Raw genomic sequence first — 24,360 nt, 5'->3', positions numbered from 1 at the left:
CCCCGCGTGGTCCTCTGCACCCTACTCTTTTGACAAAAGTGGGCACTTGTCCCGTTTGCTCTTGCCAACTGATCGAGGTTTAAAAAAGGGACTGTCCCGGTCAAAACGAGCTCTATGGCATGGACGGCGGGTCTCATAGGCTGGGGGAGGCTGAGCCTCCCCAAACAGCCAGGTGTGGCCCCACCCACACTCCGCCCCCATTCCCGCTCTGCGGGCGGCTCTTCCCCCATGCCATGGCCCCAGCTGGGGCCGCGCTGCCCAGTCTCCCAGGGCTCTGGGGACTGGAACCGCACTGCCCGGCCTCCCGGGGTGGGGGAAGAGGGGCTGGGGCCGCGCTGCCTGGCCTCCTGGCACTCCGGGGCTAGGGGAGCTGGGGCCGTGCTGCCCGGTGCTCGAGGGTTGGGGGTGCTGGGGGCGCCCCGGTGCTGGGGGCGCCAGCCTGGGGAGAGGGCCAGCAGCTGCAGTGATCTCCGGCGGGGGGCGGGTAGAAGGTGTGGGGCCTCGAGCGGAAGGAGCAGAGCTGGGGGCTCGAGCCAGCGGTTCACCCGGCACCCAGGCTGTATGGTCACCCTGCCCAGGTCTGTAACACCAGGGGGTTCTGTAAGTCGGGGCTGAGACACGTCGGGTGCTCCACACTGGAATAGCAGGGGAACTGCAGGTCAGGACTGAGAGGCATTGGCACAGCAGGGCTGGAAGGGCAGCGAATGCTGTAAATCAGGACTTGACTAGGTTTTGCTTCCCACTGCATGTGACCCGGCTTAACTCAGTGTCGTGAGTCCCTTATTTTCTCCGAGCAGCAGATTGACTCGCACGTCCACTAAACACCACTGAATCTTTGTTTTCTCTGCTTTCATTTCCTTTGGGACACATTTTTCTAATAATATTTACATATTTAAAAATCCCTTTGTGTTTAATTGACTAAAAAAGGAAGCCAATCTGAAACTGACTTGCAGAGGCTTTTCTTTCATACATACGTACCCAGGAGGCCAGAAAAGCTTCCTAGAAGCCTTTATAACAATCAGTTGTGGAACCATATGCCCAGGGAATTTACATAGCGTAGCATTTACTCAGCATCTATTGAGCAAGTCTGTGTTTAGGCACTTCAGTATTTGGAGACGCATTACCAGATGCCATGTGGTGTCATCAGAACATAAAAACTGCTCCATTGCAGCACATGAAAGGTCCCCAGTGCTGTCAGTGGCAGTGCCAGGTAGTTCAAAGAAAGCTGTAAACTTGCCTTGTAATACACCGGTGGTAATTGCACAGTGCTGTGCATCAAGGCGGCAATTTCTTCCTGACCCCAGCTGGTGATCAGCATATGCCCTGAAGCATGAGGTTTGATAGCCCTTTTATCCCAGCTAGTGCAGATCTTATCCATATAAATGTCTAATTCCCCCCAGTGTTTGTTTGTTTTTAAAACGTACTAAGCTATTTGCCTCAGTAATACTCTGTGGCATCAGTCAGTAGGATGGCACGTTATGGTCCTTGGAGTTGATAAAAGGAGAACTCTGATGGAATCAAATTTCCGTCATCCTTAATCTAGACTGGGAGGCTTTTGCTGGGGCTGCGTTTCATTCACTCTATGCTCAGCTAGAGAGAGCTGCGTGCATTGGGAGGAGACGTAGTGTTAATAAATAGAAATGGACACCCAATCTAGGGTAAGGCAATATGCAGCAAAGCCTAGGGATGGCTGTCTGGAAAGCAGCAAGTTCGGAAAGACCCCAGGGGGGATAGAACGCTGGGTGCATAGTGAATGAAAATGGCTCCCATCAAATGTGTATTCATGGAGTCTGTCCAGTTCCTTGTATAACTGGGCCCCTCATTGGCAGCAGAGAGGCCAGGAACGGAGACCAAAGAGCTCTAAACTAACCCACCCAGGCCAAGGTTGAGGTTCATTTTCAAGGGGTAGCCTTGGTGAAATCTCCTGTGGCCTGTGCTGGGGATAAGGATGGGACTTGGCTCCCCAGGGTTGTTGATCTGACCTCTTCCACCAGCCCCTAAGATACTGAGCATTACTCTGGGGAAATGGTCTCGCTATAAGAATATGCATCACGGAGACCCATAATGCAAACGCTGTTCTGCAGACTCCGGCTTTTGCACTGAGACACGTTCCTAACACAAATCTCAGGAGCCAGAGCTACCTTATTATGCTGGGGTTCAACTTATCTTCCTTTCACCTCAGGTATGAATGTGTTGGAAAGTTCTCCGTACGAGCCATTCGTCAGGGGCTTTGACTATGTCCGGCTGGCATCCATCACCGCAGGTAGGTGGGCTGGAGCGCACTCTCCTACTTGTTGGCCAAAGCAGGGTGCTCGGTGGGAGGGGGACCACAATCCAGATCTGGGAGGGACGGACTGACTAGGCCTCTCCCTGCCCCACCGCAGTCTGTCGCGCTGCACGGTCCCCTCTCGCATTGTCTGTGCCGAGAATTTCCATGCTAAGCTGCTGAGACAAGAGCACGTTTCCAGGGGAGGCACTTCATATGATTGGACCGGGGCCATAAAGAGGGAGGGACCAGGGCAGAGATAGGTAAGGGCTGGATAGGCAGCCTCGGAGGCTCCCCCAGCTGAGGTAGAAAACACCGTGACTCTGGGAGAAGAGCTCTGGCCAGAAGAACCCTGCCCTCTCGGCGCCCATCCCCTCCAGGGCAGACGGCTGGCCGGATTTTTACAAGAGATCAGCACCCATTGGCCCCATTCAGGGGCCTCAATGGAAGCAAACATCTTTGGTAAATCCGGCCCCACGCTTGCTTGATGGGGCAATGGGCTCCAGAGACAGATCAGGGCAGGGTGGGGCCTGGGCCCATCACTTTTAAAAGAGAGGGGACTATGCCCTCCCACTTTTTGCTGGCTCTAAGGGTGAGCGATGGGGAGAAGGGGTAGAGGGGAGGGGGGCCTCAGGTGAAGCTGTGATGGGTTTCCCCTTACCTGGGGTTTCACCTGGAACCGGGGTACCTCTGAGCCTGCCTGACCCACCAGTCTGGGCTCCCTTTACACTGCACGGCTGTGCAGCCTGCCAAGCCTTCCCCCTGGCTCCAGATTGCACTTTACTAGCACACATACGGGTACGGACATACCCAGCGGCCGCTACACACACATGCTGAGATCAGCTCTGCGTGGCAAGGCTCAGCTAAGGAACTGCCCAGTTACCCAAGTGCACCCCCCCTTGAGGGTAAACCCCAAAATTGTACCCTCTTACGCTGCACAGAGATCAGTACAGCATAAGCTCATGACATTCGCCCCCTCCCTCGATGTGGAGGAAGACATGCAACAGCTTTGTGCCCTGCAGTTATGAATTCCACACACTGGTTTTAGACCAAAAAACCCCCAAGTTTATTAACGACAAAAGATTTTAAGTGATTATAAGGGATAGCAAACAGTTCAAAGCAGATTACCTAGCAAATAAACAAAACGCAACTAAGCTTAATATACTGAAGAAATTGGTTATAAGTAGCAAATTCTCACCCTAAATGTTGTTTCATGCAGATTGCAGAGATTCTTGAGGGCAAGCGACACTTGCTTGCAGCTTAAAACTCCAGTTATTCCTTTCACAGGCTAGAAAACTCGTTAGCCTGGGTTCAGCCCCTCTCCCTCAGTTCAGTCTTTTGGTTCTTAGGTGTTTCCAGCAGCCTTCTTTCTTGGGCGGGAAGTCAGTGAAGAACGAATCACAATGATGTCACACCCCTGCCTTCAATAGCTTTGGCATATGGTGGGAACCCCTTTATCTCCCAGTTTGATTCCCACGCCCGGTCAGTGGAAAAACACGAATATTATGATGGAGTCCAGTACCAGGTGACTTGCTAGAGCCATAGCAGCCATAACTCGGAGGCTGTTGGTAACGTCCTCAGGAAGGTTTCCCAGTGGGAGATTAGCATCTTCAAAGACCTATTGCGTTCCCGGATGGCCCTTCCCAGCCAGCCGTCTAGACTGATTGCATTCTGTCTAGTGGGCATTCCCCAGGTGTAAACGTAAACACATTTGTAATAGATGCATAGACAATATTCCTCACTTCAGATACAAAAATGAGACGTGCCTACAAATAGGACAATCACATTCAGTAAATCATAAACTTTGCAATGATATGGCACATGACCTATCTTATACAAAATACATCATAATTATGCCATACTCATTTCGTAATAATATTACTATGAAGAATATGGGACGTAATGCCACAGGGGTGTGGGAGCAGGGCCTCGGGGGAAGGGGCAGGACCTCGAGGGAAGGGGAGGCGCGGGGACGGCACCACAGTTTTGGCACTGGTGGCCCCCCACACACACACACTTTTAGGGAGCTTCTGTTGCCGCTGGATAAGGGCTGTGAGGCACTGTAGCACGAACAGCTAATATTGCCGATGGTACTAACTGAGACACCGATGCCGCAAACATTAACACATGTGCTTAATTTGCACAGGCAAATACTCTCCTTGACTCCACTTTGGTTACTCACGTGTGAGAAGTGAAGTGCATGTGGAAGCAGTTCAGGACAGGATCCTTATTCAGTAGTTTCCCAGTTCCATGATGAGTCCTATGGGGCTCTCTCCTGTATGTGTAGACTCTCTGTACCCTGGGATTTTTATGCATGGTCAATGCCTTGCCATTTTTTGAAAATGGGATGAAACTGGTTGGGTAGCAAAGAAAACCAGACTCAGAACAGTAGACCAGTAATGAAGGATTCAGAACCCAAATCTGTATCAGAGAGGTATTGAAAAACCTGTCTCGGGTTTTTACATTTTTTACTTGTATTACTCCCTGGTGATACCATTAGTCATAGCATAGATCTGCTTCTCACTATGTGTCTGTGCAGCACCTAGCATAGCAGGGCCCTGGTCTACTCTGGGACCTCACCACTCCTGACAACCTACTACTAAAATGCAAAGGAACATGCTGAAGCATATATCATTACAATACCTCAGGGCAGCGTCATATCACCAGATACTTTTAACCAGATTTTACATAAATAATGTATTATGGCAAGAATAATATAGCTGTTTGCTATACCCCAAACTGTGGGTAGTGTAAAATGGCATAACAAGACTCATCTCTGTGTATTATTAAACAGGTCTTCGCCATGGTATATCTACAGCAAAAGGTGCATCCACCAAAACCAAAAAAAACCCCTTCAACATCATTATAACTCAAAGTTAAACTTTTTATTCAAGTTAAACATTGTAGGCCAAAATAATTCAACTACCATCAGGGATATTCCATAGCGGCAAAGTATCACAGTCAATTGTTCTCTCACGTCATCTTGAAATTCACAGCAAGATTGAAATTGACCTCTTCGATATTTTTCAGATGAGGAGTGGCTGGTTTCAATGACTCATCAAAGATTTTTTTTGGTATTGATATTGCATCCTAAATTTAGCAAGAGACTTGGCTTATTCCTCCATAAAATCTTCTCTAATTAGCATAAAGTCCCTCCTGCTTCGAGTCTCAAGTTGACAGAGATGAAAAAGTTTGTCTTCAAATTCTTTTTCTTTGCAGCCAGAAGGAATCTCACTTTAGCTCTTTTGTCACATAAGGAGATTTGTGAAGTCTCAGATGAATCGCCTGACCACTCCTAGCAGGGATTCTCCTGTGTAAAAGGAATCATCTTGCATGCTTCAATCAAGTAGTTTAACGTCAAAATCAGGAAGATATGGATATTTTCCCCCCTCACCGATCCCTAATATTTGCAGATAATGTGATTTTTATCTGGTTTCCAAGGTCTCTCCTTTCCTTTCTAAGTCAGTGTTACTCGCAAGTAACCACAGTATTAGTATTTTGAAGCATTCTCCTTCATGGCTTTGTGCATCTGTTGACCTTCCTCGCTGGAGTAATGGCATTGCTTTGTGCACTCTTCTATCCAGATTGCTAGTCACTGAGACGTTCCTATGCTTGAGATTCTGCTCTTTGCTTGCACTGGTGTACATCAAGGGTGGTTTTGCTGAGGCCAATGCAGTCACACCCTTTAGAAATGAGTGGAAATAGGCACATTGACTCTGCATTTCCTGGTAGAGACAACATCAAGGTTTGAAAGGCATTGGATTTGCTCTGACTTTTCTTCCAATGATTGATCTCAGGCTGGGGAATATTATTATTATTTGTTATTTATATTATCATAGTGCGTAGGTGCCCCAGTCAGTTACCTGCTCTTTGCAAAGAAGGCCCCATCAGTCCACCAAATCCTCTGTAGGCCATTGACTGAGAACATCCTCCAGTGGCTTGTTCTTGAACGGTGGCTTCTTCAGTCATTCACCTTTCTCCTCGCTGTAGCTCCTGGACAATTACAATCATGTAGCATTCACAGCCCTCCAGTTGTTTCCATGATGGTAGTTTGGTCACGCTGGTGAAAGTCCTCCGAAGCAGCCTTGAAGCACAGTCTCCATGTTGGAAACTCGGCTCGCCCGCGCACACACCATCAGAGAGCCTTGTGCTGCTACTGGTCTGCAAACTTCAGTAAGGCCTCAGAATAGTGCAGTTCCCGATGGAGATGACTCAAATCACCACCAGGTTTGGCTCCGATCGGCTAGGATGTATGGCTACAACACCGGAAATCGGGGTGGGCTCAGGGTGTGACCCTGCTCAGAGCCAGCAACTTTCCCGGACCTGGGTCACTGTGATTTGCATGTCCTTGACTTCCATCCTCTGCCACCTCCAGCAAACTCTCCCCTTTCCCCCAGGCCCCATGTCCATCCCCAGGCTTGACCTTGGATGACGTCTGAGGAGGTGGGGGAGTGGTCGTTCCCGTCTCCACTCATGTGATGCAGGGTGGCCCCTTCCCCAGCTTCCGGGGTGGGAACATGTCTTAAAGGCTGAGCCTCCTCCACTCTCAAATGCTGGAGTACGCAGCGTCCCAGAAGCCTTCCCTAGCAACCGCGCAGCAGGGTTTATGGGATGTCCAATGAAGCATATGGTTGCCATGGTAGACATCTGGTGGCTGGGTGTCAGGGTTCCTGGGGTCTGCTCGCAGCTCTGTGTGACCTGGGGCATTTCACCTCTGTACCTCTAAAAGTGGGAATTAATGGGCCCATCCAATCCAGTATCCTGGCCAGTACCTGAAGCTAAAGCTGGCAGAAGAATAATCCAGACAGGCAGCAAGAATTCCTTCCTGGCCCCCGGAGTGATGATTTGACACTGTAGCGTGGGGTTAGATTAATTTAGCTGAGGTTGTTTATCTACAGATGTTATCACTGCTCATGAAATTCTCCAGCCTCTCTTTAAATCCAGCTCCACTCTTTGACCCTCTGACCTTTGGAAGCTGCAAATCCCACAGTCTGGCTAAGTGCTGCCCAGAGAAATATCTCTCTGCATTGACCTGCCCCTGACCTCACCGAACAGCTCCCTTGCTCTCGGATGAGGGGGCAGGGAAGGAACAGATCTTTCTGTAACTGATCTGCACTCAAATTCCTGCAAATTCTCCACTTTTCAAGGCTTTACTCTGCTGGCTTCTTCCCACCCTGCCATACATCTCAACCTCCCGCTCCTCATTCTGCCAGCCACCGCAGCCCCTTTCGCTCGTTCGTCCCTGTTCTCCCACAAGCCAACATCTTCCGTGCTGCCCTGCAAGTGTGGGAAGCCTTCCCTGAACCAACTCATACAGCCACTGTCCTGTCCTTCGTCAGAACCTTTCTCAAAGTCATCCCAACTGCGGCACCATCCTCCAGCTAACGGCTGGGCAGGTGGCCTGTTGCTAATTGCTCGTCTCTCTTGTCCTCTTGTCTTATGAAAGACTCTGGTGCCTCTAATCTGCATACTTTTCTGTGAACCTATGTGACCTTGCAGGCCTGTCTCTGTCAGGCTCCCATCTCCCCCACCCCTGTTGAGTTCTGCATCCCCTGTTGGGTCTTGACCCTGTTTAGATTGTGAGGGCCTTGGGCAGGGACTGTCTTTCATGGTGTGTGTTTCACAGCCGGTGGGAGAGGAAGGATGGTTGAGCAGTTAGGATGCTAGCTTGGGACTCAGGAGATGTGGGCACAAATCTCTGCTCTGCCACAGACTCCCTGGGTGACCGTGGGCAAGTCACTAAGTCTTTCTGTGCCTCAGTTTTCCGTCTGTACAATGGGAATAATAATCCTGCCCTGCCTCACGGGGGTATGGTGCGGAGTAATACATTTAACAGTGGGAAGGTGCTCAGATATGAGGGTGTCTAAGTACCTTGCGCCCAGTACAGTGAGGCTGTAATTCTGAATGGGTCCTTTCAGTGCGCACTGTGCCACAAAAGGGCCTTGCTAGTCTCCGCAAACTCCAGCCCCATGCGTTACTCCCAGGGAAGGCACAATAGTCTGAAATAGCGTTTTTAGCACAGAGTCACGGAGAACTGGGGCTTTCGTTAAGCCCGTTACAGAAATAGGGGCCAGTCATGGGTGGGGAATTCTGGCCTCACTGGAGTCTATGGCAAAAGATTTCATCCAGCTAGAGCTGCCCTTTGGGAAAATGACACCGATCACGCCCCCATTGTGCCTTGTGCTGCACTGTAACAGGCATGTCACTCACAGCCCTGGCCAGTACTGGGAGACCCACCCCACCTCAGGGGCTCAGCCCACACTTCGGAAATACTGGCTTACCCAGATGGAGTATTTGCACTTGTCTCTAGTGGCAGTAGGTTCTGGATGAGGAATTGCCAGCTTGAATCAGCCCTAAAGTCCATCTAATCCCATCTCCACAGTGGCCCAATGCTTCCGAGGAAGGGGCAGGAAACACTACTCTTTGTAAAGAACTCCTCTGCATCCTGCTGCGTGCTGTTCCTCAGATACCCACCGCTGGCATCATCCAACGCCCACTGACATTCACAGGCATCTTCAGTGCTCGCTGGGTCAGGCCCCACCGTGCCCTAGTATCCCACACAGCACTGCTGGCAGGGGCAGAGTTCATTAAAGCACCTGGAAAGCAGCTGGACGTGCTCCCTTGAACAGCGCCACAGAGTGTAAAGTGTTGTGACAAATAATCTTAAGGAGGTCACTTTCTGACCAGTTTACAATATTTGCAGACTGCCTTCATTTGTCCTTTTGGGGAGAGCGGCGTGGCTTGGGGTGCAGTGTGGGCCAGGACGCCTGGGTTCCACTCCCACCTCTGCCAGCCACTGATTCGCTATGTGACTTGTTCCCGCTCCCTGTGCCTGGGTGCCCCCCTCTGCAATCTGGGGGTGGGGGGCAGTTGTGCTTCTCTGTCTCGCAGGGGAGTTGTGAGGCTTACTTCATGCTTTGCGATCCCAGAACAGGGCAAAGCTTTAGACTTGTGGGGTTCTGGGGGAGCAAAGTGTTTCCCGCGTGGTCTGTGGTGTCACGCGCATGATTTTGCAGAAGCCTGGCGTGTGTGCATAGCCATGACATGTTACAGCAGTTGGCAGAGCTGGCAGTGCCAGTAAAGGTACTGTCAGCAGAGGCTGGGGAAGCTGGCTCTGCCAGGTCCAGGATAGCTGGAGGGGTCAAGAATCTGGCACTGCCAGGTCAGGGATAATCAGCGGGGACTAGCTAGGGAGAGCTGGAACTTGCATGTCAGGGATAGCCAGCAGCAGAGGGGAACATGGGGGCTAGCACTGCCAGGTCAGGGATAGCCAGCAGTCCATCCCCCGCCTGCTGCTGATTGGCGCTTTCTCGCCCGTCTCCTCTCTGCCAGTAGCCCTGCCTCCCTAGCCGGAGCCCCTCCTTCACCCTCCAGATGTGACATGCTGCTTCCACATCGGAGTGAGGGGGACGGGCTGAGTGGGGACGAGGGCTCTCAGCACAGCTGGGGAGGTGATATTTGCTTCAATCCAGAGTCTTAACCTGGCCCGTACCTGGCATGTGACCAGAAACTCCCCCTCCTTCCTGGAACAGCGCGTGCTCAGTGAGCTAGTTTTCTAACGGCCTCATCAGGACTAAATGATTAACCCCAGGGTGAATCCCAGCTCTTCTTGCTCCCCGGGCTCTGGGTTAGCTGTGGGGCAGCCCTGCTGTCCTCCGAGGGCTCGAGGCCCCTCGGGTGCTGGTGTTGCCGTGGCCGTTGCTAAGCTTTGTTGGGGGTGTCCCGGTCATGCAGGTTCCGAGAACGAGGTGACGCAGGTGAACCGCTGTCTGGACGCTGCCAAGGCCTGCAACGTGGATGAGATGTGCCAGCGGCTGAGGACAGAGTACGTCTCCTTCTGCATCCGGCGCTTGGCCCGGGCCGACACCTGCAACCGCTCCAAGTGCCACAAGGCCCTGCGCAAGTTCTTTGACCGCGTGCCCCCCGAGTACACGCACGAGCTTCTCTTCTGCCCCTGTGACGACACGGCCTGCGCCGAGCGCCGCCGACAGACCATTGTCCCCGCCTGCTCCTACGAGTCCAAGGAGAAGCCCAACTGCCTGACCCCCCTGGATTCCTGCCGGGAGAACTATGTCTGCAGGTAACACTCACACAGCACAGTCAGCCCCACCCCATGGAGGGCCTGGTCCAACCCACTGAAGCCTGAGGGGAGTCCTTCCAGTGACTCCATTGTGGAAGCTGGCCCTAAAGTGAGACCCTCTGCTCCAGGGGCTAAAGCAAAGGGTTGGCTAGGGGGAGCTCAGGGACAAATGTAGGGTGAGATTCTCATGGTGCATTCTTGAGGCAAATCCCTTGGATTGTCCCCTTTTTGCCTCAGGTATTGTAGCTGGAAAGCTGGGAGGTAAACCAGGCTGTATTAATTGCACCTGTTGTTCCGAGGATCCCAAAGCAATTTACAAGCGCTCCCTGCTAAGCCTCTCAGCAGGCATTTGAGCTTTGTTACCACTAAGGAGTAAACTGAGGGACCAAGGGGTCAAGCACTGGCCCACGGTTATGCAGTGAATCAAGGAGCAGTGCCCAGCCCTGCTGACTGCTAGGCACATGTCTACCCACTAGGCATCACTGCCTCTCTGTGTAGGGAAACAGGAAGTAAGAGCCTCACTGGGAACCAGATGCTTAGCAGGAGGGATAATAGGGGAGGGGTGCACACAGTAACCATCACTAGCAAATGGGACGGGAGCCCTCAGGAACTGTGGCAGACTGCAAGGCCATTCAGCGGCTTGCACATATCTCCAGCCCCGCCTTTAACCCTAGCAGCATCGGCAAGGGAGACGGCACATGGTCACAGAAAATGGCTCTTGACTGAGACGTCCTTGGCAGGATCGGACTGTGTCTCAAGGCATCTGTTTATGGACCTGCTAAGAGACGTCAGAGCCGGCACTCACATGTTGTCATTGCTGGTGCTGATGTGAGGAATGGGAAATAACTGGCTGAGGCTGGGCAGGGTGTGTTTGTGTGTGTGTGTGAGAGAGAGAGAGAGAGAGAGAGAGAGAGAGAAGGAGAGTGAGAAACTACTGAGTTTTCCTGGGCCAAAAATAATTTGTGGGGGGGTTGGTTTTGGACCCTTTGTCATTTCTCTGCAGAAACCTCTATTAAAAGCCACAAAACTTCAGAAAAGTCTAGCTGGGGAGGCCACGATGTATGGCGTGTGCCAGGCTTCCCACAGCCACTTTCTTTAAAGGAGCTTTATCACTGCTCCAAGATGCCTTCCCCAGCTCTTTGGTAGAGTTGCTGCTTTGTATGTGTCTGCACTGCAGGCCTGGGGTGCGATCGAACCTTGAGTAGACATCCCTGAGCTAGCTTGAATCTAGCTAGCTAGTGAAGCTGCAGCACCACAGGTTTCAGGGTGGATTAGCTGCCCGATTACCCCAGGTTCTACACAGGCTTGAACAGAGAATCATAGAATAGCTGGGTTGGAAGGGACTTCAGGAGGTATCTAGTCCAACCCCTGCTCAAAGCAGGACCAATTCCCAACTAAATCATCCCAGCCAGGGCTTTGAAAAGCCTGACCTTAGAAACCTCTAAGGAAGGAGATTCCACCGGTGTTGAAGTACAGGCTGGTGTTCTGCTGTCCTGGGACCTGGGTTAAGCTAGCTCAGATATGTCTTCATGAGCTGTAATCACACCCCGTGACTGCAGCGTAACCACACCCCTGGAGGGCAAAGAGCTTCGCACAAGGCATCCCAAGCTTTTTCAGAGCGGGGACCCACTTCCGTCCCCTAATTCAGCGTTGCCAACTCCTGCGATTTTATTGCCAGTGTTGGTGTTTTATTGCTACTTGGTGATGGTTTTTGGACAGCCCCATCTGCTGGAATCCAGAGCTTGCATGAGAATCTCAGCATTCATTAAGGACTCTAGCCTTCATGACTGCAAAGAAAAGCTTGAAAATATGACCCAAGTGTACTCCGAAGGCCCAGAAATTAGAAGGCAAATAAAATGAACGCAAAATGTTGTTATTTGCGCTGGAAGGGGATTTTAGTGGGGGTAGTTGTGTACTTAATGGGGAACACATTTAGTAACATGACATCTGCCGACCATCCATTTAACCACGTGGCCTAATTTCTGTAACCCTCTGTCCCCCACTCCCCAGTTCATCTAGCCTCCTGGTTCGCATCTTGCCCTTGTGGCAAAGTATCTGCCATTAGAGAATGAATGAACTCTCCAGGGCAGGAACTGTGCCATCCCATATGGCTGAAAGCACCCGGTCCATTTATGGGCACTGCTGCACTATGCTTAATTAATGATAGCAATCAGATGGATACGTTCCAATTTAACCAAAGAGCCGTCAGTGGTAAAATTCTCCCTTTAGAGAACGCTGGTACTTTGTGTGTGATATAACGCCAGGCACTTCCTGAGAGGCAGTGCCGCCTAGTAGTTGGAGCAAGACTCTGGGCGTTGGCCCTCCTGGGTTCTATTCCCAGTTCTGCCAGTGACGACTTGGACAAATCATTTAAAATGAGGATAATAGTGTCTCTTTCATGGCTGTATGGGGAGAGTGAAATGATGTTTTCAAAAATGCTTTTAGATGCTTTTAGATGCAGGACACTATAATCATGTGCATAGGTGTGTCAACACATGTGTGTGTGTTAGTTATTATTTTCATTAGCCATTTTCATCCCTAAGGTTCTCAAAGACCTTTACAGATTTTAGAGAGAGAGAGAGTCACTTCACCCACCCTGCTGCAGCTCTTTCTGGGGCAGAGCACATTAACCACCCTGCAGCAGTAATGCCAAGCATTTGGCTTTTAAAGAAGAGGAATGATAAATAATTTCTCCAATTGAAACTTCAGGGGGAGCAGACCATAATTCCCCACATTGGAATTTGGCTGGGGCGAGCCCCCTTATTTTTGCCAGAAGCACCATAGGAATTTTAATGACTGTGAGTGGCTAGACCCCCTGGCTTAAGTTTTATCTGAAAGATGGAAAGCCACGGGAGCCAGCAGCCATTAGTCCAGGTACTACAGGATTTCACACAGCTAGCCAGTGAATCTGAAATTTAGCAGTATTGCCCCCTGGGGAAACACAAATAAGCGACGCTGGTGGGGAAAGGGAGGTGCAGAGGGGAACGTGTTGATTTCCTGGAGGATGGGAACGATTATACATCCTTAAAGTAGCACAGCTGTTAATTAGCCAGTTCCTTGGTCTCCAAACGAATAATAAATGTATCCTCTGGAGCCGATGTCCAAAGCAGCAAGGAAATGCGAGATCTGGTCAAAGTCTGCAGAAGACACAGAAACCAAAACGAAAGCCATGAACAAAAGCACAGGTCTTTAAAGAAACATTTAGAGTAAAATAATACCGGGTTAACCCCGTTTTATACCCAGCTGTAACCCCTTGAATTCAAAGTGATCTGGGTACTCGGCAACCCTTGTGCACCCACATGCTAGCTTAGAGACTAACACATTTATTTGGGCATAAGCTTTCGTGGGCTAGAACCCACTTCATCAGATGCATGGAGTGGAAAATACAGTAGCAGATATAAATACACAGCACATGAAAAGATGGGAGTTGTCTTACCGAGTGGGGGGGTCAGTGCTAACGAGGCCAGTTCAATTAGGGTGGATGTGAGCCATTCCCAACAGTTGACAGGAAGGGATGGGCCTCATTAGCACTACAAAAAGTAATTTTCCCTCTGTTGATATTCACCCCTTCTTGTGAACTGCTGGTGCAGAACTCTCTGTCTATATATAGTTTTCTTTCCTGCCTTCAAACCCCCTTAGCCGTTGGATTGCCTGGATCTCCTTCCACCACCCATCCATGCAGTCTAGTATTCGATTGTTATTTGTGCTGCGGTCTTGTCTGGCAGCCCCAGGCAGGGCTTGGAGCCCAATGTGCTAGGTGCTGTACGTACGGAGAACAAAGACAGACTTCGTCCCAAAGAGCAGACAGCGTAAATGAGAGGGTACGATTTAAGTCACATTTTTCCTCTTGTAGAGGCCAGTTCTGGGCTGTGACACTGCGCTGTTTAGATTGCACTTGATAAAATATTAGAAGACAGGCTCGGACTGTGGCCCATGGAGCATTTTCAAGGCAGGGCAGCTTTGTGGTATTCAGCCAAGGGATCTGCATTCATTTCACAGCTGTGCCACAGACTTCTTGTGTGACCTTGGGCAAGCCAATGGGAGTTAGATGCCTAAATACCTTTGAGGATCTGGGCTTTAGTGTCCCTGGGCCTCAATTCCCCACCTGTATAATGGGGCTAATAGCACTTCCATGCCTCACAGGATGGGTGTGAGAATAAACACATTAAAGATTGCCAAGGACTCAGATACCATGGGCATGGGAAGCCATATAAGTCTCTTTGATAGTATTGCTACCATTGCAGATGGTAATCATGTAATATAAGGGTTAGAAGGGACTAGTTCATCTAGTCCAACCCCCTGCTCAAAGCAGGACCAATCCCCAGACAGATTTTTGCCCCAGATCCCTAAATGGCCCCCTCAAGGATTGAGCTCACAATGCTGGTTTAACAGGCCAATGCTCAAACCACTGAGCTATCCTTCCCCCCAGTATGTGACTGAAACTGGGAGGATAGGTGGTCGGGGGAGGACAGGGAGGGGAAATTGCTCCATGAGTCAATCTCTCTAATGAGACACCGTTTGCACAATGAAGAAGTTTGAGAGCCCTGCACTAGACTTCAGAGGACAATCTGGCACCAGCCAGACTGGACGGGGAAAGTTAGACTGGATGATCCAATAGGCCTTCTGTGACAATCTGGGAATCTGTCTGGACAATCTATGATGTCTGTGGGAGACTATGAACGCTCTGTAGCTTTATGAGGCTGCAAACTCCATTGTGAAGGTGCAGCCCTTTGTCTTTTCTATTGTCCGTTTGCCCCCAAGCTGGCTGAAATTCCACCAGCTGGTGGCCAAAGAGCAACAGAAGAGTGTTATTGACTTAAAACGATCAACCACTGAAATGTAATCACTGCAGAAAATAAGAGAGCTCCTATCCAGGAGAACTAGTTTGTCAGGGGAGAGGTCACCTTGGCAAGGGTCCCGGCTCACCTGGGGAAGCTGGCAAGGGGAGGGTCACCTGACACAAGAGTCTGGATTGTCATAAAAATGGGTCTATTTGGCCATTTTCAGCAGCTCAAGCTGATGGAAGCTGATGTAGCTTTATGAGGCAGAGGAAACCTGCCTGCCAGCCCTGCCTTCTTGAGCCCGGCGGGGGAGCAGCAACTAAATGTGAAAGGAAGCGTAGAGTCAAATATAGTAAAGACTTAAATAATTCCAAGAGTACCATAGAATCTCTGTGGCTAGAAATTCCATGCTTGAATAATAGGCGTATAGCAGTAGGAGTAAACTTCTGCCCACCTGACCAGCGTGCTGATAGTGATTGCAAAATTCTCAGGGTGATTAGAGATGCTACAAAAACAGAAAACCCAATAATAATGGGGGATTTCAACTATCCCCATATTGACTGGGAACATGTCACCTCAGGACAGGATGGAGAGAGACAATGTCTAGACACCATTAATGACGGCTTCATGGAGCACTTAGTCCTGGAACCCGGAAGGAGAGAGGCAATTCTTGATTTAGTCCTAAGTGGCGCACATGAACCGCTCAGTAATAGCAACCATCACGTAGTTAAACGTAGCATCCTTGTATGGAGGAAAATGCCAAAGAAACCCACCACAGTAGCATTTAACCTCAAAAGGGGGAAGTAAAGAAAAATGAGTAAGCTAATTAAATGGAAATTAAAAAGAACAGTCACAAGAGTAAAATGCCTGCAAACTTTTTAAAAGCACCGTAATAGAGGCTCAATCTAAATGCATAGCCCAAATCAAACAAACCAGTAAAAGCCCCCCCCCCAGCCCCCAGTTCGATACCAAAAGACGTCCTTTAAGAATTGGAAGTGAAATCCTACTGAGATAACTAGAAAGGACCATAAACCCTGGCCAGTCAAGTGTAAACGTATAATTAGGCAGGCCAAAAAAGAATTTGAAGAGCAGCTAGAAAAAGGCACAAAAACAAACAGCAAAAATAAAAATAAAAAGTAAGTCTCTCTGAAGCAGGAAGCCTGCCAAACAGGGGACGATTGAGGTGCTAAAGGAGCACTCAAGGAAGAGAAGGCTGTTGCGGAGAAGCTAAATGAATTCTTTTAATCAGCCTTCACTGTAGAGGATGTGAGGGAGATTCCCACGCCAGAACCATTCTTTTTAGGTAACAAATCTGAGGACCAGGCTGAGGTGTCAGTAGACGAGATTTTGGAACAAATTGGAAAATTAAACAGTAATAAGCCACCAGTGTTGGACTGAGATTCACTTACTCAGCAGAAGGGTCTAACAAATCTTTATTAAGCCAAAACACTCAGCAAATAGTGATCAGTTTCTCACCAATGGGAAACTCATTGGAACGATCTCATCACAGTTGCCTCCAGCACTGGATAATTTAGTTTCAATTTCCCTTTGTTACACAAACTTATTTATAACTTTTGGTAATCTTTTGTTATGTATTAGTCTCTCCTTTCCACGTTAACTCTCCTCCCCCACCAGTACAGGTTTCGTGTTAGTTCAAACCGGTCATTTCTAGCTTTTTAGTTACTTTCTCTTTTCTTGTTCTCACAAACATGATTATGCTGCAGTTTCTTACACATAGGCAGTTCTGCTTATGCTTATGCCATTAAACGTTATCAGCACAGACTCTTAAAATTCACAGCAGGCCTAAATATGCTTCACTCCCAATACTTCCCACTGGGAAACCATAGAATCCTTTCTAAGGCTTCATCAAAGCCTGCATTTCGTATACATCTCTTCTCCTTCCTAGCTGCCTAACCAAGCTCCTATCCTTCTAAATGGATCTACTAATTTGACTTTCCTATGTCACTTTGAATATTTTGACTTTCCTGTCTTAAGGTCAACAGACATTCTGGATGTCTTTAACCTGGATCTAAGCAGAACATTGGCCAGTCACAATCATATGTTTGTGTCCCATATTGGAAGTGCCCGACCCACCAGGATACACAATATTTGCCTTCTCCAGCTTTTGCCACCTTGGCTTGACCATGTCCCCATTGCCTCATCCCAACTGTGCAATTTTGGTTTTTTTGCCAGCATGTGGACCCACACGTCAGCAGCGTACTCTGCAATACGTCACAATGACATAACCAGGTACCACATCTCTTGGAACAACATGAAGTGTCTGGGGCTTTCCAGACCACCCTCCTTCTCCCTCCCAATCCTTGCCACTATCTGAAGATGAGTGACATGTTCTTTTAAGATGTAACTTGCCATGGTAGGTTCCAATGAACTATGGACTGGGCACTATTCACTCTTAATGCCTCACTTAGTCCTGTGGCCACTGGTACTGCTACCACCATAGGAAGGATCCATGTTTCATCAAGCTTGCATCTTTTCTCAGCATAACAGACCATTGAACAGCACCTAACCCCGCATCAAGCTACTCCTTCTGTTTTTGTCCATTGTTCTAGCATCTTCTCTGTTATGAACCTAGGCACTGCCCCACCTTGAATTTCCTTTGGTGCCATCCCATGAGCAGGTAAATCACCTTTGATATATGAGGTTGGTTCAGGATTTTTCCCATTTCATTGATTGCTGCTTCCACTTCCCTAAACACCTGTCCTGTTATCCTAGTGTCCTGAATATCTTTTAAATCCTCCCCTATAGCTTCATTCTGTTGTTTATTTAAGTTTAACAGATTCTGTAACCAAAATCTCATTTTCTGATTTTCCTCCCACAATACTGTGATATCCATATGAACAAATGCTGAAGTTCCCAAAGCTCCAACTCCTTATACTGTTCCTATATCTCTTTTATCTCCTTTTCCATGACTATGTCCCTTCTCAGGCCACCAAATTTCCTTCAATTCCATCCCATCCATCTAGCTTTTTAGTTACTTTATCTTCTCTTCTTCTCACAAACATGATTATTCTGCAATTTCTTACACATAGGCAGTTATGCTTATGCTTTAAACATTATCAGAACAGACTCTTAAAATCCACAGCAGGTTTCTGTCAGGCCTAAATATGCCTTCACCCCCAACAACCAGGACCAGATGCCATTCACCCAAGAGTTCTGAAGGAACTCAGAGATGAAATTGCAGAACTACTAATCTATCGCTTAAATCAGCCTCTGTACCAGATGACTGGAGGATATTTTTTAAAAGGCTCCAGAGGCGATCCTGGCAATTACAGGCCAGTGAGTCTAACTTCAGTACCTGGAAAATTGGTTGAAATGATAGTAAAGTACAGAATTATGACATACAAAGATGAACACAATATGTTGGGAGAAGAGTCAAGCGGCTCTTGTAAAAGGCAATCATGCCTCACCAATCTATTAGAATTCTTTGAGGAGGTCAACAGTCATGTGGACCAGGGTGATCCAGTTGATATACTGTACTTGGGCCTTCAGAAAGCCTTTGACAAAGTTCCTCACCAAAGGCTCTTAAGAAAATTAAGAGGGATAAGAGGAAAGGTCCTTTCATGCGTCAGTAACTGATTAAAAGATAATAAACAACGGGTAGGAATAAATGGTCAGTTTTCAAAGTGGAGAAATGTAAACAGCTGGGGGAGGGGGGAAGTATCTGTCCTGGGACCAGTGCTGTTCTAGCAGGACCAAGTACTGATTTTTGCCCTAGATCCCTCAGTGTCCCCCTCAAGGATTGAACTCACAACCCTGGGTTTAAGCAGGCCAATGCTCAAATCACTGAGCTATCCCTCAATGCTCAAACCACTGCACTATTAGAATTGGATGAAGACGAGAGAAAGACAACACAAATGATTAGGGGCATGGAACAGCTACCATATGAGGAGAGATTTAAAAAACTGGGACTGTTCATCTTAGAAAAGAGATGATTCAGGGGGGATATGATAGAGTTCAATGCAGTCATGAATGGTGTAGAGAAAGTTAATAAGAAAGTGTTATTTACCCCTCCACATAACACAAGAACCTTGGGTCACCCAATGAAATTAATAGGCAGTAGGTTTAAAACAAACAAAAGAAAGTATTTCTTCACGCGATGCACAGTCCATCTTGGAACTTGTTGCTAGAGGATGTTGTGAAGGCAAAAACTATAACTGAGTTAAAAAGAGAATTAGAGAAGTTCCTGGAGGATGGGTCCATCAATGGCTATTAGCCCAGATGGTCAGGGATGCAACCCCATGCTCTGGGTGTCCCTAGCCTCTGACTGCCAGAAGCTGGGACTCGGTGACTGGAGCTGGATCACTCGATAATTGCCTTCTTCTATTCATTCCCTCTGAAGTACGTGGCATTGGCCACTGTTAGAAGACAGAATACTGGGCTCGATGGACCATTCCTGACCAGTATGGCCGTTCTTATGTTCTTAGTTATTCACTGTAGGTAGTTTAGGACATAAGTCAGCGAGCGTATCAGTGGGCCTAGTTATATGCAAGTGCAGTAAATGCAGCAAGTTAAGTAGTGTTGACCTCTCTCTTTGCGCTCTCTGTCCCATGCAGGTCCCGATATGCGGAGTTTCAGTTTAACTGCCAGCCTTCCCCACAGTCTGCGACTGGCTGCAGGAGGGAGAACTACGCTGCCTGTCTGCTGGCATACACAGGAATCATAGGTATGAGGCTGTGCCCTTCAGTTGTTGATTCTCCTCTTCTCTCTCACCTCCTGTTCTGGACCGTTGCTAGCCCCTCAGATCTAATAAGCACATTCCATGTCCCTTCCGCCTCTTGCATCCTCACTGACAACAGAGATTCTGCAATCAGAGCTCCTCTGACAATCCTCGTGAGGATGACGATAAGCCATGAGCTGGATGAGACTCCAGCTTGCTCTCCCATCACTGGGCTGGCTCTGCAAGGCTAACGGGTAACAAGTCACTTGGGTGGGTCAGCAGAAAAAGCAAATATGATTCAAAGGGACCCAGGAAGCAGATTGCAGGTTTGGTCCTAATGGGTGAAAAGGTGTCACTCCTTATTCTTCACCACCAGAGAGGTACCTGCCCATGCTCCATATAGCGTACAGTATGTGATATTGGAAGATTTAGTGTTGAATGCTCCTAAAGAACAAGGACAAGCGAGGCCTCAATGTAACACCTCTTCCCCGATATAACGCCGTCCTCGGGAGCCAGAAAATCTTACCGTGCTCTAGGTGAAACCGCTTTATATCAAACTTGCTTTGATCGACCGGAGTGCAGCCCTGCCCCCTCCCGCCCCCCCGGAGCACTGCTTTACCGCGTTATATCCAAATTCGTATTATATCGGGGTAGAGGTGTATTTCTGGAACACCAGTCCCCACTCCTCCATGTCCCCAGATCCTGAGCGTCCATGGATTGGCAGCCCCAGGTCACCAGGGAGACCCTGTCTGCCAATCACGTCACAGCCACCGCTGTAAACCACCTTCCTCCACACTTCATTGGCTTCAGAGGGCTTTGGCTCAAGCCTGAGACAGGAGCTCTGAGCACAGCATGGGTCAGTCTGGAAAAGCCAGCTGCCTGCTGCTGGAGCCTGGGAAGTGGGCTAGGGAGATGGGAAAGAGAGGCTGCTTTGGGCATATCCTGAACTTTTAGAGCCTATGGAGCCATTCAGTCTTAATCCTCCCTTACATGGAGTCTGTGTGGATCTCTAGGGGTGCTGCATACCCCCGGGCTACACAACAAGCAGACTAAGGACTCCAGGAAGACGTACAGCGTTGTAGCAAAGGGAGCAGAGTGGGGTCACTAGCTGAGTGCATCACCCTGGTCTCTCTAACTGCTGGGTATGTGAACAGAGCAGAATCGAAACTTGGCCAGGAAAGAAGCAGGGTTCCCCATGGCGTCACTTCTTAGCAGGTCAACCGCAAAGGAAAGAGGTCCTGGCAAATCTAAGGGCAGCAGCGTGGAACCCACCGGAACGTGGCTGAGCCGGGGGAAGGTTCGCTCTGGGGAGCCCATGTGGTTTTGGTTCTCAGCCGGTTCCTCCAGTAACAGCGACCCTGCTCCATCCTTCTTGGCAGGTAGTCCCATCACACCTAACTACATCGACAATTCAACTGCCAGCATAGCGCCTTGGTGCACCTGCAACGCCAGCGGCAACCGTCAGGAGGAGTGCGAGAGCTTTCTGCACCTCTTCACCGACAACCTCTGTCTCCGTAAGTAGCAGACGGGGCAAGTCCACTGCAGGGCTAGGGGGCTCCTGGGTGCCTCTTGCAATGGGGACGGAAAGGCCATGTGAAAGGAGGTCCTGCCACCAGCTCTGCACCTGCCAGGTGGTAGATGGAGTGGTCAGAGCATTCCCTGTGTCTGCCCTCACCCAGACATGTCCCCTACAGGCTAGCAATGCTGCACATGACACGGCTAGCCTTCGCCCTTGTGCTGCCCAGACAAATTCCTGCTGCCTCATGGGTCGGAGGGGGTCCCAGTGCCCTCTCACCTCCGGCCGGTCCACGCTAGACAAGGCAGAATTTAGTTGCAGCTGAGATCAGGGCCCCACCTGTGCTAGTGAGAGACAGCCATTGCCCTAAACAGACAAAGCCATCCAAGGGCGGGAGGGGAACCAGACAGCGAGGGCTGGACTGCTCTGTAAAATGGATGTCCTAGCCCTTGAAAGAGCTAGGAGAAGGTGAAGGCTGAGACAAGGCAGCCTGAGTTCTGTAGACTGGCTAGAAACATCTTTATAGCCCTGGAAAAGATGACAAGTGCTGAGGATGTCAGAATCCATCAGTGTCCTGAGACGACATGCGCTCCCGGCAAGGCCCTGGGACTGTCACGCTTGAGAAAACCCGACAAGGGGGAACACTTGTGCCAAGAGAAACTACCTTTGCCAGCATTTTCCTGCGCTGCCGTTACTCTGGCCGGAGAGGGCTGCGTGTTTCTCCTCTCTCAGCCAGGCCTTCCCATTGGCCTGACCCTGCAGTGAAACCGCAGCCATCCTGCGCTCAGATAACAAACACATCACCCGCGTGATGGCTTCTCTTCAGACCCGCGAGGAGGCGGCTGCTGGGGTTGCTTAGTGCCATTGAGCAGTGTGCAGAGGGCTGACGGCAGGGGGTGGCGTGCTGCATGTTTAAGAGGGAATCCTGGGCCTCGTCTCGAAGGAGAGAGTCTGCAGCTGGCTGCCAGGCTGAGTGGCCCATGTGAGCTGCTCCCGTACAAAGCCTGAGCCTTCGAGACTCCGTGAGGGCCAGCACCTCCCATTGACCACTGGGATAACCGCTGCCGTAAATGCATTATGCCCTGATGTTACTGCATATCTTCTGCTGTGAGCGATTGCCTTGCTGCTCGGCCTCCGTCGCTCTGCCCGGGCGAGAGAGAAGGTTCCATGTTGATTTTATGCCCCATCCAGTATTGCTCTTGGGTGAGCACCCAGGGCCCGATTCCCTCCGCTCAGCCCCTCGTGGAGTCACGTAGGCCCAGATCCTCAAAGGCGTTTAGGAGCCTAACTCCTGGCTGAAATCGATGGGTCTAACGCACCGGGGTCAGCGGGTGGGGAATTCCAGGGTGCCAGCATGTTGCTTACTTCGGTAGATGACTCCACCTGGGGAAAAGCCAAGGGGAACCCCGCCTTCTGGGTGCTCTCCATCCACAGCTGGCTCTGATGGTCAGACTGCCCGCAGGACGTGGCTGTGCGGGGTAGTAGAAATGGCTGCCAAACTTACGCACTCCCGCGGAATCAGGGAGACGATGCCTAGCCTTTCTAAAGGGCTTTACAAACCTGAGTGAGTTCCGCCTCTCGCCACCCCCCCCAGGACAGTCATCCCCGTTTTTACGGGGCGGGGGAGCTGAGGCTCAGTGCGGGTAAGTGGCTCCCCTGGGGGAGCTGGAGGATTAAAACTCAGGGGGTCCTGGCTCCCTGTCCTGTGCTCGGCGCCTCTGGCAGATGTAACGGCTGGCCCCAGGTGGGGTGCTGGCAGCAGGGACCGAACCCAGGGCCTCTGGATTTAAACGTGTGAGCCGCTACTGCCTGAGTGAAAAGAGCCAACACCACAGCGGGCTCCTCAACCTATGTGCTTGGCCCAGCCCCCCTCAAGGGGGACCGAGCGCTGTGCTGCGTGCGTGTGGGGCAATCCCTATCCCTGCTCAGCGGGAGCCCCTAGGCGCACACCACATGGAGGGGGCAGAGTTTCTGGCCACTGGGGCAGCGAGGTCAGGCAGCAACTTCTGCCTTCAGTGGCTTTGTACCCCGCACCCTGCTGACAAGCTCCGCCCCCGCTGGCCTGCTTTCTCCGCCCCCCAGCTGCTCCCCGCCTGCCCGCGAGTGGAGGCAGGGCACATGGGCAGACAGGGCGGCGCTGTGCAGGAAGGCAGGGCTGGCAGGAGAGGCAGTGGGAGGCGATGGCTGGTTCGTGCCCAGCCTGTCCTGGGAGTCGCGGGAGAGGTCGGGAGGGAACGTTAACACTTTCCTCAAGAGCTTTGCTCTGATCACTCTTCCCCCTCTCGCCAAGAAAACGCCATCCTGGCCTTTGGCAACGGGACGTACCTGAACGCGGCACTGGCCCCGTCCGTGCCCCCGACGACGCAGCTGTACAAGCAGGAGCGAAACGCCAACAGAGCCGCCGCCACCCTCAGAGGGAACATCTTTGAGCAGCTCCAGCCCACCAAGGTAGGGGTAGACCGAGGAGCTCATGGAGCCTTTGCACTGGTGCTCGCAGAAAATTCACCCTCCTCCTCAGCTCCCTCCTTCTGCTGCCCTCTGCACCCTCTGTGCTCAGCCCCTGCCACTTGTCCGGTGCCTCCATCACCTGAGACTCCCAGACCCCCCTGCCACACCGCACCCTTCTCCTTCAGGCCCTTCCCAAGCCCCATTTTAATAAACCTAGTTCTAACCATCAGGCCACGCTGTCCTCACTCTTCTCTTCTGGTGAGCTTGTCACCTGCTAAGTGCCCAGTGCATCTATGTCATAATAGGAATAAGTGATGTTAATGGTATTGCCAGCAGCAGAGGCTTGGGAATCAGGACTCCTGGGTTCTATTCCTGGCCCGGCTGTGGGCTTGCTGTGTGACCTCACGCAAGTCACTGAACCACCCCGTGCCTCAGTTTCCCCACTTGTAAAATGGGATTAACATTGCTCTATGCCAGGGATGTTGACAATTAATTAATGTTCATTAAGCACTTTGAGATCCTCAATTGAAAAGTTCTAGACACAAGAAAAATATTGTTAAATTATTAGTTGCATTTTATTATTATGCTGAG

The 24,360-nt window shown here is 50.2% G+C and overlaps 1 protein-coding gene and 1 long non-coding RNA gene across 3 annotated transcripts in view; one reads left to right on the top strand and one right to left on the bottom strand.

Moving 5' to 3' along the window:
- Nucleotides 1–24,360, top strand: part of GFRA4 (GDNF family receptor alpha 4) — a 134,454-nt gene that overhangs the window by 100,306 nt on the left and 9,788 nt on the right. For both annotated transcript variants that reach the window (XR_005599766.1, XM_039542393.1), the window contains exons 3-7: nucleotides 2,183–2,263; nucleotides 10,001–10,346; nucleotides 19,702–19,811; nucleotides 21,185–21,319; nucleotides 23,612–23,769. Coding sequence is in view for 1 of the 2 variants with exons in the window: in XM_039542393.1 (XP_039398327.1) it covers nucleotides 2,183–2,263; nucleotides 10,001–10,346; nucleotides 19,702–19,811; nucleotides 21,185–21,319; nucleotides 23,612–23,769 (830 nt within the window). In the remaining variant the exon portion in view is untranslated. The remainder of the gene's footprint in view (nucleotides 1–2,182; nucleotides 2,264–10,000; nucleotides 10,347–19,701; nucleotides 19,812–21,184; nucleotides 21,320–23,611; nucleotides 23,770–24,360) is intronic.
- LOC120407058 lies at nucleotides 13,315–23,965 on the bottom strand. Its single transcript, XR_005599770.1, has 2 exons — nucleotides 23,647–23,965; nucleotides 13,315–13,483 (listed from the first exon to the last, which is right to left on the bottom strand). It is a non-coding gene; the product is annotated as an uncharacterized LOC120407058 (long non-coding RNA).

The sequence above is a fragment of the Mauremys reevesii genome, linkage group 5 (genome assembly GCF_016161935.1).
Source record: "Mauremys reevesii isolate NIE-2019 linkage group 5, ASM1616193v1, whole genome shotgun sequence".
NCBI classification, from domain to species: Eukaryota; Metazoa; Chordata; order Testudines; family Geoemydidae; genus Mauremys; species Mauremys reevesii.
Note: the sequence above shows the minus strand (reverse complement) of the source record. Positions and strands in the feature narration are given on the sequence as shown.